The sequence below is a fragment of the Arvicola amphibius genome, chromosome 17, assembly GCF_903992535.2.
Source record: "Arvicola amphibius chromosome 17, mArvAmp1.2, whole genome shotgun sequence".
Classification (NCBI taxonomy): Eukaryota; Metazoa; Chordata; class Mammalia; order Rodentia; family Cricetidae; genus Arvicola; species Arvicola amphibius.
In genome coordinates this window covers 38,880,141-38,900,414 of record NC_052063.2, presented here as the reverse complement: position 1 = coordinate 38,900,414, position 20,274 = coordinate 38,880,141, and the positions used below count along the sequence as shown (strand labels likewise).

The 20,274-nt window shown below is 43.7% G+C and overlaps 1 protein-coding gene across 1 annotated transcript in view; it reads left to right on the top strand.

Moving 5' to 3' along the window:
• Positions 1–1,351: 1,351 nt before the first annotated feature.
• Wif1 (WNT inhibitory factor 1) overlaps positions 1,352–20,274 on the top strand; it is a 63,403-nt gene continuing 44,480 nt past the window's right edge. The window contains exons 1-2 of the mRNA XM_038314964.1: positions 1,352–1,501; positions 1,969–2,108. Of these exons, the coding sequence (XP_038170892.1) occupies positions 1,354–1,501; positions 1,969–2,108 (288 nt within the window). The 5' untranslated portion in view covers positions 1,352–1,353. The remainder of the gene's footprint in view (positions 1,502–1,968; positions 2,109–20,274) is intronic.

Sequence of the window (20,274 nt, the reverse complement as noted above, 5' to 3'; positions counted from 1 at the left end):
GTCCGACTTCTGTTGTGTAGTTTCTGTTTGATTTTTCCCTGCGGAGAGACTCGCTGCTTCGCAAAGATCCTAGGGTGCATTGGTTCAAAAGCAAATAGGTGAGGGAAAAAAAGGTAAACAAAGCTATTCCTGAGTCTGAAAACTTACTGTGTTTTTGAAAAACCTTTTGCTTCCGTTTTCTCTGTACATTCAAGGAGTCAAGCAAGAGGCAAAAATCTTCCGTGCACTACTGGATGAGGAGGTAATGCTGGAAGCCAGGGCCAGCAAGGCGCTCTTCCCAAAATACCCGTCGTCTCGCCCCCGAACCCCTAAGATTTCAGGGACTGGGCACGCGCCTTCATTTTTTCTCCAAAATCCAATTATTTTAGGAGAGTCTTACCCACGTGAGCAAGGTGTGTGTCTGTGTGTGGGAGGGGCACGGGGCTGTCACAGCTCACAGCTATCATCCAGGGCCGAGGGAACTATTCTGGGTGCAATTGGGTTATCAAGAAGACAAACCACGCCACCTGTCGGGTACCGGTCCAGTGCACACATGAAAAGTCCCTCTGCGGACCACCCCCCCCCCCCCCCAGCCTGTAGAATCTCGGCATTTAACTTCCCGGACAAGGGCTAAACTGTCAGCTAGAGAAGACAGGGTTTGCAGACAGGCACGCAGACATACACTTAGTGAAGGTGGACCAGGTGCGTTCAGTTAGCCCCCGGGATGGAAGACGGAGTTATCAGCATCTTTGATGGCCAATCGAACCCAGCTTCTTCCGCTTCACTGCATCCCTGCTCCCACAAGAAGGATCGAGAGACGACCGTGAAGTCCTTTTGGGTGCATTTTCTCTGTTGTGTTTCCTTCACAACCCGGGGCGTGCAGCACTTCATTCATCTGGAGCAAGCGAGCGAGCACGGTCTCCCGGGTACCACGGCTCCGCCCACGCGGCCCCGCAGCGCCCCTTAGTGGCGGCCGCCCGCGCCTCCCCAGCTCTTAGCGCTTGCCGGTGCCAGCCTTTCCCGCGGTTCCTCCCCCCAGTGTGTGATCCTCTAGTTGCTGGCACCGCGGGACGTGCTGGCACCTCCAGCTTTGCCAGCATCGTGTCTCTGCGGTCCCCTGTCCCTCCAGGCCCCCTCCTTCTGCGCGGCCGCGCATACACTCCCTCCTTGCTCCCTCCTCTCCAGCACTCCCCAGGCTCACTCGCACCGGAGACCGGAGACTTGAAAGTCCAGCCGTTTTAAGTGGCAGCAGCTCCAGCCCCGCCAGCTGCAACCAAAAAAAAAAAAAAAAAAAAAAGGAAAGCCGAGAACTTCACAAGCGCAGGTTGTCGCTGCGGCAGGAGTTGCTCCACCAGGGAGAAGGTCCTGAGCAGCATGGCCCGGAGAAACGCTGTCCCAGCTTTCGCGCTCTGGCTCAGGAGCATCCTACCTTGCCTACTCCTCCTGCGAGCAGATGCCGGGCAGCCGCCAGAGGAGAGTTTGTACCTGTGGATCGACGCCCATCAAGCGAGAGTGCTCATAGGTAAGGCCCTGCACTTGTACCTTCCCAGTCTGTCCTTAGTCTCTCCATACATGTATGGAATGTGTTTTAAACTTAACTTCCTGGGTGACTGCACCCTCCTTTTAAAACCAGCGTCTTCCGTTTGGACGTTCCATTTATGAGTTTCTTTCCCAAAAAAGCAAAGGCTAGCGGGGAGGTGGTGGTGCTTGCCTTTAATCCCAGCCCTTGGGAGGCAGAGGCAGACGGGTCTAGTCCTGACTGCAGAGTTGTTAGAGGAACCCAACATAGGCACTGCTTGACTCTACCCTGTGTTAGCAAGCCCGGTTCTTAACCACCACGGACGGAAAGTAACCCTATTAATGGTGGCAGGTGCTTTATGAAAAACAGTGACCTACGCTGGTTCTCTCAGGTTTTTGCTTTCTGCATGAGACGACTGTTTCTTCGAAATGAATCTGGTTTGATACGTTTGTTTATTATTTACACGACAGGATTTGAAGAAGATATTCTGATTGTCTCAGAGGGGAAAATGGCCCCCTTCACACACGATTTCAGGAAAGCCCAACAGAGAATGCCAGCCATTCCTGTCAATATCCACTCCATGAATTTTACCTGGCAAGCCATGGGTCAGGTAAGGTCTGGTAAGAGAGAGTGAGAAATCACTCTGGTATTTCTTCTCTCTAGTGGCGAGCAGCAATAGTAACGGTGTATGATGTAATAACATTTACGGTTCTATACAAGTTCTTGTCTGGTTGCCAAAGCAAAAAAGGGATCAGTTCCAATGTATTTGAAGTTGTCAAATAAGTGGAAGAATCTAAGAGGCACTGTGCCTATAATGACCATTTTAATAAGATTTGATGTTTTGAGGTTGTGAATATAAAGACCCCAAATATTCATATCACTGTTTCCATAATCACTGGTATTAAACAATTAACAAAACATTTAAAATACTTTCTATACTAAGTGATAATCATTTGTGACATTATTTATGCTTAACAACAAAATAAGTTTAAAGGTATTCTTGGCATGCATTTCTAAAGGCTGATATGTTGAGTTTGCTCAGAGAAATGTGATGCCATCCATTTCTGGTAGAGGTTCATAGACTCAAAAGAAATAAAATAAAACAATGAAAATTACAGACTACTGATTTTTTTAAAGTGACCATTCAAATTGCTTTTCTATGAAAAAAGGAACAAAATCTACGTTAATGAAGCATTCCCCTTAGTACTTAACATGCAATAGACTTTTTGTGTTACCTTCTATACATCTTCATGACAATATTAATGGTCTCTTTTTTGGGTGGCATAAAATGTCTGTGTGACTTTAATTTCTGTGGCACAATTGTCTAGAGGACAAGTGGTAAGCAATAAATTCTGCTCATTAGTTGGTAAAAAATGTGTCTACTATGAAAACCATTGTAATTATAATTAACTGCACATTTTCAGGTTTTTTTTAATTCTAAAATTGCTTAAAGAGCCATTTTCAAGAAGAATGTAATCAAGAAAACACTTTATAAAAAGCAACTATGCTAAATCAGGAAACCACTTTGGTTCCCTGTAATTGCCTATTACAGCACAGGCAGGGCCATTTCAGCTGCCTTTAAACCCTCGGTTTGTTCTATTTTTTTTAAAAAAATTTTCTTTTAAAATAGACCACATCCAGACCATCAATGTTCCTATTGCTGTGAGTTTTTGTTAAGAGATGTTTAGTGGACCCGGGTCACAGAGTCTATGGCCCCTTGCACAGATGATAAGTTCTTGCACAGATAAGTGGTTCTTTTCTTGCCTGCAGCTCCCTCTTTAGTTAGGAATATTGTGAAATCACCGATGAATAACTGGCCTCTCCTGGCTTCCTTCTCTTTCACCCAAATCTGTTTACTGGTGATTGACCACTTGTTATTGCACTCAGCAGTCTATATTTTAAAGAGATTTGTTCATACTAATGGATCCATCAAAAGCATTAGAAAGTAGTTCAACACCCACCTACCCACCCTGTCAGGTGAAAGAGTTGCATAATTGGAAAATAGTAGAGAATGTCAAGGTCCCAAACATAAGTCACAGACCCCCTCGCACCCCCTGCCTCCCTCCCTCCCTCCCTCGCCATCCTCCTCAGAAGAGGAAAGGTCTCTCTCTCTCTCTCTCTCTCTCTCGTCTTCTCGTCCTCTCCCCTCCTCTCCCCTCTCCTCCCCTCCCCCTCTCCCTCTCTCTCTCTCTCTCTCTCTCTCTCTCTCTCTCTCTCTCACACACACACACACACACACACACACACACCACACGCCTTCTGGAGAATGACAAGCAAAGTCTTCCATTCCTTACTGACTGCTCTGTAGTTTTGTGACTGCATATTTGCAAACACCAGCTTCTTGCTGAATATAAAATGGACTCACATAGTCAGCAATTTCAGAACTGTCTGGTGAGGGGTCAGGGGAAATGGCAGAACTAGCTAAGGATGAAGAGTCTGGTGTTTGATTTCTTCCTGCTTAGGTGTTGATTAAATGTATGGTTTATCTTTTTACGTAGAACATTAGCACCTCAAGAAGTTACCTTGTTCTCTGTGGAGAGGTGATTCCAGGCATCTGATGTGAGCTCCTCTTATGTGCAGGAGTGTATAGCAGGGGAGAACTCCACAATGCCAAAATAAATATGTTTAAAATCTTGTTTAAATATAACTAATTTTGCTCCCTAAAAATAATGTGATTCCATCACCATATATATTTTAAAATACCAGGGAAATCTGAAGATGGAAAAAATAATAACTTCAATATCAATTAAGTATTTTGACAGGCATCCATAGCTAAAGCCAACCACATTAAAACATGAAAAATGAAAAATTAACCCCATTATCTAGTTATTTAATCCAAATGATATTAAACATTTAGGCATTTCAACACCGCAGTAACAAAATGTATCTGATTCGTTACATGCTAAGCTTTGGCTGTTTTAGCAACATGTGGACCAAGCTTTTTGTCATTTTGTTTGTTTTTATTAAGATTCAAGACCTAGTAAAAAGCAATAAGTAATTATTTATTTCTAGTAAATTTTGAGTCATCACTCAAAGTGTCAAGAGCCATTTAAAGCTCATCAGAGACTTTCAAGGGGATCCAAAATGAGCTTCTTTTTCCCATAGGAAATTGGTTCACTCTCATGTAAGGGTTTTCGGTAGGAACTGTGTGGACTCTTAGGTTGGATGAGACCCTGGTACTCCTAGCAGGACAGTCCCACCAGGATGGGGAATGGCTCAAATGCAAATTTTTCAGTGGGGCGTTTATTTACAGAAACAAATCTTTTTAAAATTTTTTATTATTATTCTTAAAAATTTCTGCCTCCTCCCCACCTCCCATTTCCCTCCCCCTCCCTCCACTCCCCTCCCCCTGTCTTTCCAGTCCAAGGAACAGTCAGGTTTCTCTGCCCTGCAGGAAGTCCAAGGTCCTCCCCCCTCCCTCCAGGTCCAGGAAGATAAGCATCTAAACAGACTAGGCTCCCCCAAAGCCAGTACATGCGGTAGGATCGAAACCCAGTGCCATTGTCCTTGGCTTCTCAGTCAGCCCTCGTTGTCTGCCACGTTCAGAGAGTCCATGCTTTTTGAAAATAATGTTTTTTTGATCCCATGCTTTTTGAAAATAGTTATGAGTGTGAATATAAATTTAGCTGAAAAGTCATGTAAAGGTCCAGCGGTCACAGCGATACTTGACAGAGCAATAACATGGGTATTCTAGGCATCATTTGAGGCCATGGGGAAAAGTTTAATAAGAAATTAGCCTGTGAAATAGCACATTTTGTTTGATTCCATTATGAACAGGTAGACTGTCACAGGAAATCTTACTTGGTCAACTTCCCATCTTCTAAGGTGTAAACGCCTGTCATAGACGGAGTGTGACATTTCGGTTTCCTGAGAGTGAGCATGTGTTGATCTGTCATCTTAAAAACTCATTTTATATTAGATATGTGTAAATGGTTGAAGAGTTTAAAATCGCACGATGTTCTATTTTATAAATACTTAATATCTATTATCCCTCGTCATTTCCATATTACTCATCACTCAGGAAAATGGCAGAATAAATGGTTTTTCTATAGGCAATCATCTATGGAGACAAGAGATCTTACTAATGTTTAAGTGGTTTGCTTTTGAAAGCTTTCTGGCCTGAAATCATTCTACCTGAACTTCCTTTCTTGGGGGGGGGGTCTGGGGACATTTGCCCTCATTTTCTCTTCCATATAAAACACTCACTTTCTGGCCTGCTTTCTCTAAAAGCTTTTAGCTGAGAAGAGTTTCCACTGAAAAAGGGTTAGGCTCAAAGGCTTTGTAGTCACGAAGGGGAAAGAGCCCTACGATTGTGTTCAACTGTTCACAGTTGTTAGTGTTCAACACGCCTATGCCGTATTCGTGTTCTTTGAATTTGAGACAGGCAGAGACCATAAATAACCATTTTGGTTTTCTAAATTAGGCACCAATTAAACATTTTATTTGGAAAATAACACTTCCTAAACCCCAAGGCTTTCAAGTAAAAAATTTTAATGGGAAGTTTGGTTACACACATCTGAGTTCTAACTTTAGGACATCGATGCTGATTTCCACATGAACCAATTTGGTGCAAAGCCAAAATGTTTATAGATGTATTCCAATGAGTAGATCTTCATGTATGAGGCTGGCAAAGACTTGATTTTTTTTCTTTATTTGTTTTTTTGTTGGTTGGTTGGTTTTGTTTGTTTTTGTTTTTTTGAGACAAGGCTTCTCTGTGTAGCTTTGGAGTCTGCCCTGGACATTGTTCTGTAGACCAGGCTGGCTTCAGACTCACAGAAATCTGCCTGCCTCTGCCTCCCGAATGCTGGGATTAATGGTGTGCACAACCAACGCCTGGCAAGACTTGATCTTTCAATGATAATATAGCCAATCGCCTGTAGAAACATTAAGATGCTATGACTCCAGTACTTAATGAGTTTCTTTCTTTCTCTCTTTCTTTCTTCTTTCTTTCTTTCTTCCTTCCTTCCTTTCTTTCTTTCTCTCCATTTTTGGATGTATGTATTTTGATGTTGCTTTTTCCCTTTTTTTTCTTTCTTTGGGGGGGATGGGTGAGTGGGCACAGTTCATAGAATGATACCGAGCCACCAGCATTGACATTCCTTTCTTCTTATGGCTAAAAGTCTGAGCTTCTTACCTGGATGACAAGGCCTGGGGTGAAATTCCTGTGTGTGGACTAGAAATGCTTTGGGTGAAGATCATTAACGAATATGAAGTTCAAATCTATCACCTGCATCATGGAGCAAGCTCTCTCCATCAGTACCAGCTGGTCCAGATCTTAGAGAACCCGTTTGGTAATGTAGAGTGTGTGTTAGTTCTTATCGCCACTAGAAGTCAGTGGTGTAGTCATTGTCAAAATGTTTTAAGATGTCTGCTATCCTAGTGATGTATATATTTTAGAGGACTTGACTCTGTCAGGCTAAACTGCAGAAATGCGCTCCTTTGTGCTCTTTAACTTATTATTAAGTGTATATAGTGTGTGCACACATGGGCACATGGACGAAAGCCAGAGGACAGCGGTGTCCAGCACCATCGCTCTCTGCCTAGTTTTTGAGACAGGGTCTCACGCAGAACCTGGAAAGAGGCTGCGAGCCAGCATGCCCCAGAGATCCTCATCTCCACCCAGCACACACAGCTGCACCTCCTGGCTTTTTACATTTCCGGAGATATGGGTTCAGGTCCTCCTGTCTGTGCAGTCATTGCTCTTACACATGGAGTCGTCTCCTCAGCCCCCTCCTTTGTTGTTCCGCATGACCATGGAGAATAGAAAATGCTGGACTGCGTAAACAACTCAAGAGTCAAACACCTACTGCAAAAGTTTGAGGGTTAGTCCCCTGCACTACCCAAAACAAGAATAGATAATAAATATGCTAAAGTCGCAGTGTGTCAAAGGAAGCATTTCTTGCATGGAAAATTAATTATAAATAAATCAATAAATCATCATTAGCTCCCTATCAACTAAAAAGTCTTGGATTATTGAAACTACTAGTTACTTAGATATAATAATGGATAAAATACACATACAGCAGGGCATCTTCGTATGGACTTGCCTTATAATGGTCCAGCCAATCACACCCAAATTCAGTTTTAACAGGACAAAAATACCATTTAAAAAGGAAAGAAACAAAAAAGCAGGCCACTTCTCTGACGGCCAGCTCAGGTGTTGGCTAATTATTTTAACAAAGCAGGATGATCGCACAGCTACGTTTCAGTAATAACAACTAGACGGTCTCATTCCATCGGTCAAATGCTCTTGCCATGCCAGAGAGCCCGTTCCCAAGGCAGGAGAGATGACGCAACACTGGGGCCCATGAAATGTTAGCTGCAGTTTGCAGTCTCGAGTTTCCCACTGGAGCGGCTGCATTCCAAAGGCATGTAGTAAAGTGGGGTTTCCCCCTTGACAAAAATCAAAGAATAGCAACAGCGGTGAATTTTAACTCGAGAGCATCCTTTCTATCTTCAAAGGACCTAGCCCTAACTTCACCACAAGAATACGTTTCCGATAATACTATTATTTAGATCCCTAGATCTTCGCTGTCCACGTTTTCTCTAATGGACTTACGATTGTTTAAGTAACTCCAGTGGTTCCATGTCTCGGGTCTCCTGGGACTTGCCGTTCAAGGCAGTGTGTCTTTAGATTGCCGAATGAAGGAAATAGCTTGTATTCTGGCCCCTGTTCCACTACTTCGAATATGGAATGTGAATACATTTTATACACCATGGGCGTGATTTTGTTTAAAGGAGGTACACGTCTCAAAAGGGTGACTTTAAGCCTTTAGTGTTACGACTCCACTCTGCCCTGGTCTTTTACACTGCGTTGTGGATACGCCACTGGGAACCAAAGAGGGACTCTGCAGAGAGCCCGTTTCATTTAGCAAAGCAGGCATATGCCAGCCATCTGTGCATCTGCTGATAGAAAACAGCAGTTTCTCAAACTTTTGCCAGGAGAAGGGGGAGGGGCTTTACAGCTCAGAGGAGATGAGTTACAAGGTACCTTGCAAGCCACATCTGGATCTATAGGCATCCACACGGCACAAAATGTAAACTCTGGTATGTCTCCCTTCCACGGTCTGGCATGTAAAAGCACACAAACGAATGCTTCACTGAGATCCTTTCTGCATAGCCCTGGCTTTGCATGGCTTGCACAAATAAAGGTATTTTAAATGTCCTTGGTGACGCAGAAATGTCATAGGTTTGTTAAACTCATCTAATCTATCTATCCTTGATAATTAAGAGAGATGTTTGAGGGGAAACGAGTTTGGGGGAGCTGAGTTTTGTGGCAGTGATTCTTATTCTGTGGGGTGAGCTCCAGAGGGGTCCTCGTTGACTGCAGTAGTTCAGCTAACTCACTCAGGTGATGCAAGAGTAACATGGTTACATGCCCAGGGACCTGAAGGAATGGGCAGTGTTCTCCTGTGTAGAATGAGAGCACCAAAGTAATCCATCCTTTTTCCTTCTGGAGAGGAGTGGGGCTCTCTAAGCAGGTGCTCTGTGACTTCATTTCCTGAAGGCTGAGTCAGATCAGTCACTGATAAAAATTAGGATTCACGGATGCTCGGAGATCCTAAAGGAGAAGGCAGGCTTCACGTGACCATGTAGGGCTTTACCTCATATCTGAGCAGTCATGGGCACTTAATGAAGAGGAGATGAAGGTCAAAGAAGAAGAAGATCTTGGTGCAAAGGAATAGAAAGTAGAAACCACTCATGTGGTTTGTCTCTCGTCTGTCTTCCCTTCCTTTGAGAGACAATATTCATTATCCGCACATTTATGCTGGGGATGCATGGGGTGTATTTTGTTTATTGAATGGTTGATGTCTTCTCCATCACCTAGATTCAGCTTTTGTCTCTTAGAAGCCTTTGGTAGAATTGGCAATATTTTCTCTTTTCTATCTTTCCTCTTCTTTCTTGTCTTCCACCACCCCCCTGATTTTGGTGTTATAGACATGCAACTATAAAAGATAGCTTCTATGGGACTGAAGAAGTAGCTCGGTGGTTAAGGGCAGTTGCTGCTCTTCCAGGGGACCCAGGTTTGGTTCCCAGTACCTACATGGTGGTCCACAAATGTACCCAACTCCAGGGAGTTTCACACCCTCTTCTGCTTTCCATGGCATGTAGTGCACATACATACATACATACATACATACATACATACAGGCAAAGCACTCATACACATATAAAAATAAACAAATCTTTAAAATAGCTTTTCAAGGGAATTGAACATAATAAATGAATTTAATTTCCTAATGGAAGAAGTGTGTTAATTTAAAGGAAGCGAGTGAGTTGACTTGCCTTTTCAGCTACCCTGTAAATATAAAGAAAAGCAAACAGGGGCAGTTATCATCTGGTAGGTGGCCTTCCCATTTAAAGAATGGGAAATTGAACACTGTATGGTAATTTATTTAACATGTGATTGATTCTTCTAATGTTTTATTTTCTTTTAAAATTTATTGCTGCTTAAAACACAGTAAAACCACAGTATTATTGCTCTTCTTCCCCGTTTTCCTCAGACAGACATGTGGATGGCTATTCTCGTGAGCTGCACATTTTATCTCTGGGGTTTTATGGATGTCCTAGTCAGGGCTCTATTGCTGCGAAGAGACACCATGACCATGACAACTCTAGTCAAGGAAAGCACTTAATTGTTGCTCAGTCCCTTATCCTCAAGGTGGGTGTATGGTGACACACAGCAGACATGGTGCTGGAGAAGGAGCCTTCTCATCCGGATCCACAGGCAGTAGGAAGAGAGAGTGACACTGGACCTGACTGGAACATTTGAAACCCCAGAGCCCACCCCCAGTGGCACACTTCCTACAATGAGGCCACACCTCCTCCAACAAGTCCCCATCTCCTAATCCTCTCAAGTAGCGCCACTCTCTAGTGACCATGCATGTAAATACATGAGCACATGGGGTTCATTCCTACTCAAACCACTGCAATCTGATGAATCTTAGAAATAGTCAGGCAGCATTTAAAACCCAGCCCCCCAGAGTAAAATCTCACACAGGCAGCTGTGTGGTATGGCCTGAGACGAAACAGTTTACAGGTAAGGACTTAAGCTAACGGTGTGAGAAAAGAGAGGCTAGCATCTCTGTGTCTTGACCAGTACTTACAACATGCTTTGGGAGAAATACATGATCAAGAAGCCTCAAGAAAATGAGCACCTAATTAGAAAGACCGAAGTATAAACAGGTTGCATTGATGATACACAGAATGTGATGCTGTGGGACAATGCTCTCATATGATGCAAAGATTTGTCATGCATATTAGTTTAATAAAATACTGATTGGCCAGTAGCCAGGAAGTATAGGTGGGGCCACTAGAGTAAAAGAATTCTGGGAAGAGGAAAGGCAGAGATACAGTCACCAGTAAGATGCAGAGGAAGCAAGATGAGTATATCTTACTGAGAAAAGGTACCAAGCCATGTGGTTAAATATAGACAGGAATTATGAGTTAATTTAAGTTGTGAGAGCTAGTCAATAATAAGCCTGAGCTAATGGGTCAAGCGGATTATAGTTAATACAAGCCTCTGTGTGTTTCTTTGGGACTGAATGGTTGTGGGACTAGGCGGGATAGAAACCTCAGTCTGCAATGTGGAACATAATGTTGCCGAAGTTCTGAGGTATTCCCAAGGAATTATGTGAGTGCAGAGTAAAGCTACACCTGACTACTGAGTTAACTGAACAAAACCAGGACAAACGGAACAGCTTGTGATGAGACGTATAGACCAGAAGTGTGGTCGTCTGGGTCTCTGGTACTTTGTATGGCTAAAGTGTGTAGTACAATATAGAAATGGAGCAGGAATTGATCCTAGATGACTTTCTCCATCAAGTGGACTTGGTCCACAGACAGCAACCAGTCAGTCAGTGAAGAAGCGTAGAGTACTGGACAGCCTCATATTATCTCAGTAGTAGGTTAAGAAGAGCTTGGCTGCAAAGACATCTGGGAACACAGGCGAAGATCGTGGATGAAGAGAAGGGAAAAGAGACTGAGAAAGATTTAGGCAATGAAAATCTGGAAGTTGTGGTGCTAAGAATAGGGAGTCGCTTGTCCTCTACTCTGCCTCATTCAGCGACCCATCAGCCCTTCCGTCTCACACACACACACACACACACACACACACACACACACACACACACATACACACACACATGCTAACACCCCACTCGTAAGTACTTGCCTTCCTCACCTCAGGACTTTTTACATGAAATTCCTTTTGCTCATAATGTACTCACTTCAGAATTCTGCATGGCCCTCTCTTCTGCCTCTGATCAATAGCACCTCCTTGGGGAGACTTTCCTCCGACAGCCAGCACACCTTTCCCTACCGAGCACTCTTTTCATCTTACAGTGATTGTGGTTCTTGGGTATGTTTGGCTTTAATCGCCTGGCTCTTTGTTCTATGGAAGTCATGAAAGCAAGAACTCTGTTGTGTTTACTGTGTATCTCCTGATGTCGGAACATCCTGGCTCTTAGCACACAGTTGATAATTCTATGTTGGATGAATAAAAGAGGCATGTCTAATTATTACTGTCCTTGCACAGATAAGGCAACCGAGACACAGAAAAGCAAAGATCATACCACTAGTAAACAGCAGAGTCAGGATTCAGGCCCAGACAGTTAGGGTCCAGATCCCTTAAGAAAGTACTTAAACTTTGTACTTTAGTCTAAGTATTAACCAGAGCTGTAACCACACTGTAACCACAGAGCTTTGGGAACACAGAGGGGGAAGCAGCTAGGCTGGGCTGGGAAAACAGGGCATGGCTTGTCTAAGAGAGATCTGTGGCAATGGGGAGGATGTTCATGATAGCGATGTGGACTAATCGGTCAGGGAAGAGGAAGGCTTAGGAAGAAGGGCTGGCAATAGGGAGAGTCAAGGGAGTTGCAACAGTATATTTTGGGAGAGAAGTTCATTTTGCCTGAGTCTGGATCTTAGCCTATGGAAGAGGGAATTCTGGGCTTGCGAGGGACTTACGGAGAAGGACAGCGAGCAGGACATTTGGTTAAAGTGAGATGGAGAAACACAGGAGCCGGAGGAGATGTGAAACCACCCATTCATGCTCTGGTGCTTGTATCTGACAGGGATGTGGTTTCAGTTACATCTAAATCCTACCAAATTCTCCAGTGTGAGTCTGTCTCTAAGGTAAACCCCTTCGGCCACTGAACACTAGTAGTAATGTCTTTATATAGAATGTACAATCGATCTCCAGTTTTAGAGGACAAGGCAGCAGGATTCTCTCCTCCATTAAGGTTGTATTTATTGCCAGGTTTCAGGGTATTTACTTGAGGACCCCTCTTTGTTTATCCTGTGTCAATAATAATAGTAGTTGTCTAGAATGTGCTTGGTGGCAGAATGTTTGCCTGGCATTCCCAAAGCGCTGGGTTCATTCCCAGCACCCGGAGAAGCAGAAACCAGTCCTTAGTTACACCCTCTGTGCCACACTCTTGTGAACCCTTTGTGAATCACCTCTCACCGGCTCCTCACAACACCCCCAGGGTGCGGTACTCGCTGCTGCTTTCATCGCTATGACACAGCTCCTGAAGAAGCCACTTAGAGGAGAAGGGTTTGTCATGACTCATGGGTCAGACGGCCTAGGGGGTTTCTGGTGACAGACGGCCTCCCCATCTTGGAACATCTGGGACAGGGGAGTAGAGTTGCAGCCAGAAGAAAAGCCCCCCCTCTTCAACCCACTTCTGCTGGCTAGCCCACAGTTCCAAGAGTTCTGCAAGCTTTGAAATGGGGCCAGAAGGGGGACTAGGTGATCAGACACGGCAGCCTGTGGGGGAACTTGGACACTGAAAGCATTGCAAGTCAGCTCCATTGCTCTCCTGATCTTCTGCAAAGGAAATGGAGGATTACAGAAGTCAAGGTATTTACTCAAGAGCAGACTGCTAAAAATACTTCTGCATACAAGAAGTATAGTGATATTTTTGTGGTCCAGGGACCTTCCTCGTATCTGCTCTGATAGTTTTTGGAATGTCCACTCACTCCAAAAATCAACAATTCAAAGGACACATCAGCGCTTTCTGTGTCTAAGTCCAGGAAACATAAATTTTAATTGCTACAACTGCCTTCCAGAAGCCACCAGCTAGAGGAAAGACCCTGCCATTTCTGAGACAATTGTAACAATGGTGATATGTCTCAGGGTCAGGGTGGATAAAATGTTTCTTTGCACTTGAGTTTCTAGCCAGAGAGGTGAGAGAAGGCTGGAATCCAGCCCACACTTCCCTTCTCGGTCTCTCTACTCTGACACAAAGTTACTCCTGTTCGGAGAAAACTCTCCTGCGAGATTTGCATAGACGTCCAATTGGGGTGCGGTGGTTTCCACAGATGTCCTGAGGGAGGTGCTATGAAAGCATAACCCCAGAGGATTTTGCTATCTTTCAGGTAAGCTTACAAGCATTTGCATTCTAGGGAAGACATGCTAGGCAGGTAGCATCTGAGTGACATCTGGCAAGATGTATAATAGGCAGGGTGTGGCCAAAGCAAGGGGTGTTGAGATGGGTACTCTAGCTATACTGAAGAGCCATAGGAAGGTTCATAGACGTGAGAATCGTTGGTATGTTTGCAGAATGGCAAGTCCTATGAGTGGGTAGGGCTATAGGACAGAAACTGAGGGGTGTGGTTCTGAAACGGCGAGCTTAGGAAAGGCTATGGTAGCAATTTGCGTGCCATAGCTGCCATTATCTTCCAGATGACAAACGGCAAGTCATTAGAAATCGAGAAGTGCACAGTGTGGCGTCTGAGTGGCAGAGGGAAGTCTGGCTGGTGATTGGGGACACTTTGGAAAGTATTTGATGAGCTGTCGTAGCAGGTGAGGAGGGCCAAAATCCAGGTAGGCAGCGGAGGAAGAGACCCATTCCTGTCCTTCTCGGTCACGTGGCGTTGATGGAAATGAGGGGCTAGCAGATGACTTCAGGGGCTTAGTGGAGAGTAGTGCAATCAGAGGAACAGAGCATTTGAGGCTCAAAGACAGTTTGAGGCCATCCAGAAACTGTGGGTCTACTTCACACCAGAGGGCAAAGTCTGGTAGACCCTCGAAAGTTTGAAAGTGGGGCTAAGACATGATGTGAACGGCAAATGCCAAGTTTTGAAGGCTGACCCCTTTCTGTCCTTTCCTTGCCCCTTCTTCCCTTATTTTGACTGTGGTTCAGTGTTTATTAAGGTCCTACCTAATGCCCGAGTCTATGGCCAACACTAAGAAAATTGAAGTAAAGCTTGCTTTCATTGAGTCAGAGTCCAGTATAGAAACAGACATGACCCATAGTAACAGCAACACACTTTAAATGTTTCTGTAATTGCAGGGTAAGCAAGGCACAGTGAAAGTCCTGGGGAGAGAACACTGGTCTTCTAGAGGGGGAGTGAATTAAACATGGCATTCCTGGTGTTCTGCAGGGTTGTATCCCGAGTTTCATAAAACCATGACATGCTATGTGGCACAAGGCTTGCTCCACGTCGTGACTTGCATGTCCCCGAGCCTAGTGGATTCTACCTACCACTTGCCATACAATTTTGAACACCAAGGTCAAATTTTGAATGACCAAGGTCACCATTGTCACTAGGTGGCAGAGCAAATCAGCTCTCTTAGGCAAGCCATCTGAAACTCCTCATGATAAACCAGTTTGTGGAAGCCAAAGATTAGTTTAGACAAACTTGGTGCCGTGCCTTGTTCCCAGGGACCGTTTCATTCCCGGCCACCATTGGGCCACTAGGAGGATTCTGAAGCTCGGTCTAAGGGACATCTTTTACTTTCAGTGTAACCAGTTGGTCCCCTGAAGACTTGTAGAACACTACAGTGTTTGGTTTTACAGTTTTATATTATCATTAGTGAATATCAAATGTTAATAATTTATAATATTCATTTCTATTTCCACTCACAAGCTGATTAGGACTAAAGATTGCATTTATGTTGTGGTTACTTAGAGCAATGTGAAGTTATTTCTTGGGGGTTATTTTTCACCTCAACCATTTTTTGAGCCTTAGGTGCCTTCTGTCTAACAGACCCCATGAGTATTGCATTTTGTGTTACCCACTTCAGTAGCTCAGAGACCTTTAGTGTCTTGGAAGATAAGCTTTCTCAGATTTCTGCCACTGATAACATTATAGATCACGATGTATTCAAGAGCTGATTAGTTGTCATTATAGACGGGAATGAGCTCATCACATATTAATGATCTATTTTTTTGGTTTAAACAGTGCTTTATTCAGAGACGGGTAAAGGTAAGGTCATCTTTCTTGTGCATTTGGTGTTTGCTTTGCCTTTTCTGGCTGTATGATGAGAAGAAGCCATTCAGCAACTGGAAGAGATTGGGGGGCTGTTCCACCTTTACGCCGAGGTATCAGAGCGCTTTGCGCTTAGGCCCTGACGGAACATGCCCAGTGGAGGGGCTCTCATGAAGACAGCCCTTTAAAAATGTCATTGAGTCAATCACGGTTGCTTTTCATAAGGGGCCACAACATGTCTTCGTGGTACAAACTGAATGTCTCCAGTCTCTGTAGCAATGGCTCTCAACCTGTGCATCATGACCCCCTTTGGGGGCGTCCAACGACCCTTTCACAGGGGTCTCCCAAGACCATCCGAAAATACAGATGTTTCCATTATGATTCATAACAGTAGCAAAATTACAGTTATAAAGTAGCAACAGAATAATTTTATGGTGAGGTGTCAGCACAACACAAGGAACTGTATCAAAGGGCCTCAGCCTTAGGAAGGTTGAGAACCACTGATTTAGAGAATCCCACTTGAATTTCAGTCTCAAGTTGTTTCATCTCTTCTACTTCCTCCCCAGCCACGATCTGCTAGCTCTGAGTTGTTACTATGGCTCCACAGAGCCCCATCCTGGATGGGGATGTTTTGATCTCTTGCTGTAGTGCCAGGTTGCTTCTAGGCTTAGACAACCTGCCTTACTCCAGCAATCACAGAGCAGGCCAAGGTGGGGGTCTATTCTTCATAGGCCTTGGGGCCACAGAGCAACTTGCCATTGTGTGGGGAAGAAATGAGGTGCCTACCCCTTTCCGTGGTTTGGCACTGAGCTTTGTCTCCTGGAACTTTAGAGCCTGCTTCTACAGCTCAGGTCCCCATAGGTGTCGAGTCCCAGCAGAGCCATGCCATAGTAGCTTCTCTCTCTTTATCTTCCAAACAACCGAATTAAAAAAATCTACCCTCCTATGCATGGCAGAGGTTGACACAGACATCCAGAAGCACACCCAATCCAGATCCCAATCAAGGCTCTGCTAGGATGCCTGGGTGGTCCCATCTGAAATTCCCAGTTCTAATCTGCTCCCTGTTTCTAAAGCCTGTAAGTAAAAATTTGACCTCTCTCATTTGAGACTAGACCATAGGCTTCTGCTACCTTTAAATTATCCTTTCTCTGTGCCAAACTTGCTAGTTGGTGCAATCAGCTTTATAGTTCAACTTTGGTTTCTATGCTTGTATTAAAAGAACAAAACTCCCCCAGGATGGAACTTACCAGGACTCTCTCTACTCATTGTGCTCTGATAAGCAAAGAGCTGGCTTTGGTTTTTGATTTTGCTCGAGTTGGAGATGAATTTATAGGATTTTGGAAGCATCTTTTGCTCTGTAATATTTGTGTGATAAAGAAGGTGGGTGATGATGGGCTGGGGAGATGGCTCAGAGGTTAAGAGCACTGACTGTTCTTCCAGAGGTCCTGAGTTCAATTCCCAGCAACCACATGACGGCTCACAGCCATCTATAATGAGATCTGGTGCCCTCTTCTGGCATGCAAGCATACATGGTAGGAATGTTGTATACATAATAAATAAATAAATCTTTAAAAAAATACTTTAAAAAGAAGGTGGGTGATGGAGAGATGACTCAGTGGTTAAGAGCACTGGCTGATTTTCCAGAGGACACAGGTTCGAGGCCCAGCACTCATACGTCAGCTCCTAAATATTTATAACTCCAATCCCAAGGGCTCTGATGCTCTCTTCTGGCCTCCAGACACATACATACATGGTGCCACAGGCAGACATGCAACAAAACACCTGTACACATGAAATAAAAATAAACAAAGTACTTAGGAGAAACCATGGAAGAAAAAGGTAAACACTGAAGGAATGACTTAGAACAATTTTTCATCATTCCCTAATTTACTTCCTTTAATTGTAATATTATACCTGTTTTACAAAATGACAACTAAGCTCCATAAGGTTAGGTAATGTGCCTGAGGTCACAGCTAGCAGGCAGTAGAGCCGGGATACACAATTAGGTAGTCAAACCCCATGAAATTGCGGTGTGCACTCTGTGAAACCAATATTCTCCTTTTGTTTTTACTATTTGATACTATATTGCACTCATATACAGGGCATCCCACTCTATGCTGCATGGTTTTAAGAGTGCACTCTGACCAGACACTATCAGAAGAGACTTTTATAACTCGGCTTATGATTTACTTGAATGTGCCTTTTTTTAGGATGTCAAAATTATTTTTCTTAATTTTTATTGCATTTTGTGTTTCTACATGTATGCAGGGGAGGGGAGGCACACCACAGTGCCTGTATGAAAGTCAGGGCCCAGCTTCCAGGAGTCAACTTTCTTCTTCCTCGATGTGAGATCTGGGGATGGAAGGCATGTTGTCAGTCTTGGCAACGAGTGCCTTTATCCTCCAAGCCATCTTGCTTACCAGGATGTCAAAATCAATGGTTTCATAAGACTTAAAGTTATCATGATGATAACAGACATTTATTGGGCAGTAGCTGTTGGTGAGGTAAGCAATTTACCTGCATTATCTCTCTGAATGCTTCAATCAGTTCTATGGATCGGAAACTTTATCTTTATCTCTTTACATTCGATGCAAATGAAGAAAGAGGTCCAAGGCAAATGTGCCATTTCTCGTAGGTCACACATTGCTCACCTGCAGGGCTTGGGTTTGAACCCTGGTAGCAGATGAACAGGTCATATGTATTATTTCAGCTTTTCACCATCATCATATAAACATAGCAAACTTGTTCAATCAAATAAATTTTGGTTTTCAGACAATATTTCATGTAACCCAGGCAGGCCTTGAACTCAACATATAGCTGAATTTCTGATCGCCCAGCTTCTACCTCCCAAGTGCTAAGATTATAAGTGTGTGTGTGTGTGTGTGTGTGTGTGTGTGTGTATGTGTGTGTGCCAGGTTTTCTGCAAAGCTGGGAATCAAGCTCAGGGCCCCCTGCATGCTAGGGAAGCAGTCTATCAGCTGAGCCTCACTCACCCCTAGCCCTCAACTGTTCTTTAAAAGTCAGCCTCCTTTGCAGTGATAGCAAACCACCTGAAAACGATCTAATTCAGAAGCCCAATGAATGCATGATCCACTCAGCTCCAGGTCGATTGACTGTCATTGATTTTGAAGATTTCTTTTTCACTGAGCAATGAACTTTCCTGGCTTCTTGAACATCTGCATCTTTGAGCTCAGGGGGTTCTTCTTGTGTGTCCCATGCTGTCCGGGATCTGAGGAAGCACTTACTTATAAACCTAGGGGTAGAATTTGATATACTCCTCTCAATTTAAGAGCCTGTTCCTACAGCTCAGGTCCCATCAGGTTATACCATCAGCTGGTCTGTGATGTCACACGCCTTTAATCCCAGCACTCAGGAGACAGAGGTGAATTCAAGGCCAGTCTGGGCTGCAGAGTGAGTTCTAGGAAAGCCAGGGCTACACAGAGACACCCTATCTTGAAAAACAAACAAAACTCTCATCCTGTTCATCACGGTAGACACCTCTCGTTTTTATTAAGTGATAGTTTAAATTTTACTTTTCATGTATGTTGTCTCATTAAATTCTTTCAGCTCTCTCAACGACTGGTTTCCCCATGCACCCATGAAATTTTAGATATCCAAATAGGAAGAATAACTGATAATTATTTATAATTGATCATGGAGTTTAGGCAAAAGGAAAACAATTCAAATCTAATCGCTCTACATCTTTATATGATGCACGAAAGATTTGCCTTTGCGGTTTTGTAGAAATTCTCTTGCCTGTTGGCAATGTTGCTCAGGTGGTAAAGTGCTTGTCTTACTTGGAGGAAGGCATAGATTCAAACCTCCACCACTTCGTAAGGTCCTACAGTCCTAGCTCCCAGATTCTAGAGATGGGAGAATCAGAAGTTCAGCGTCACCTTTAGTTATGTATTGAATTTGAAGCAAGTGTAGGCTACAACGGGTCCTATTTTTAAAATGTATTTACCTTTTAATAAAAACAAATCGAAGCCTATTTGAATGAATATTATTCTAATTACCAAGCAATCACCCAACAACTTTTAGTTGAAAATCCAGTGGATTTCCATTCCATTCAATATAACAGAAACAACCCACATCTGTTTTTAGTCAATAATTCAGTCATTTTTGTTGTTTTTATTGAGCTATATATTTTTTGCTGTTCTCACTTCTTCTCCCCCCTCTTCTACCCTCTCCCATGGTCCCCATGTTCCTCATTTACTCAGGAGATCTTGTCTTTTTCTACTTCCCATGTAGATTAGATCCATGTATGTCTCTCTTAGGGTCTTCTTTGTTGTTCTAGGTTCTCTGGGATTGTGATTTGTAGGCTGGTTTTTCTTAATTTTATGTCTAAAAGCCACTTACAAGTGAGGATATATTATATTTGTCTTTCTGGGTCTGGGTACCTCACTCAATATGATGTTTCCTAGATCCATCCATTTGCCCACAGATTTCAAGATGCCATTATTTTTCTCTGCTGTGTAATACTCCATTGTGTAAATGTACCACATTTTTTTTATCCACTCTTCAGCAGAGGGGCATCTACGTTGTTTACAGGTTCTGAC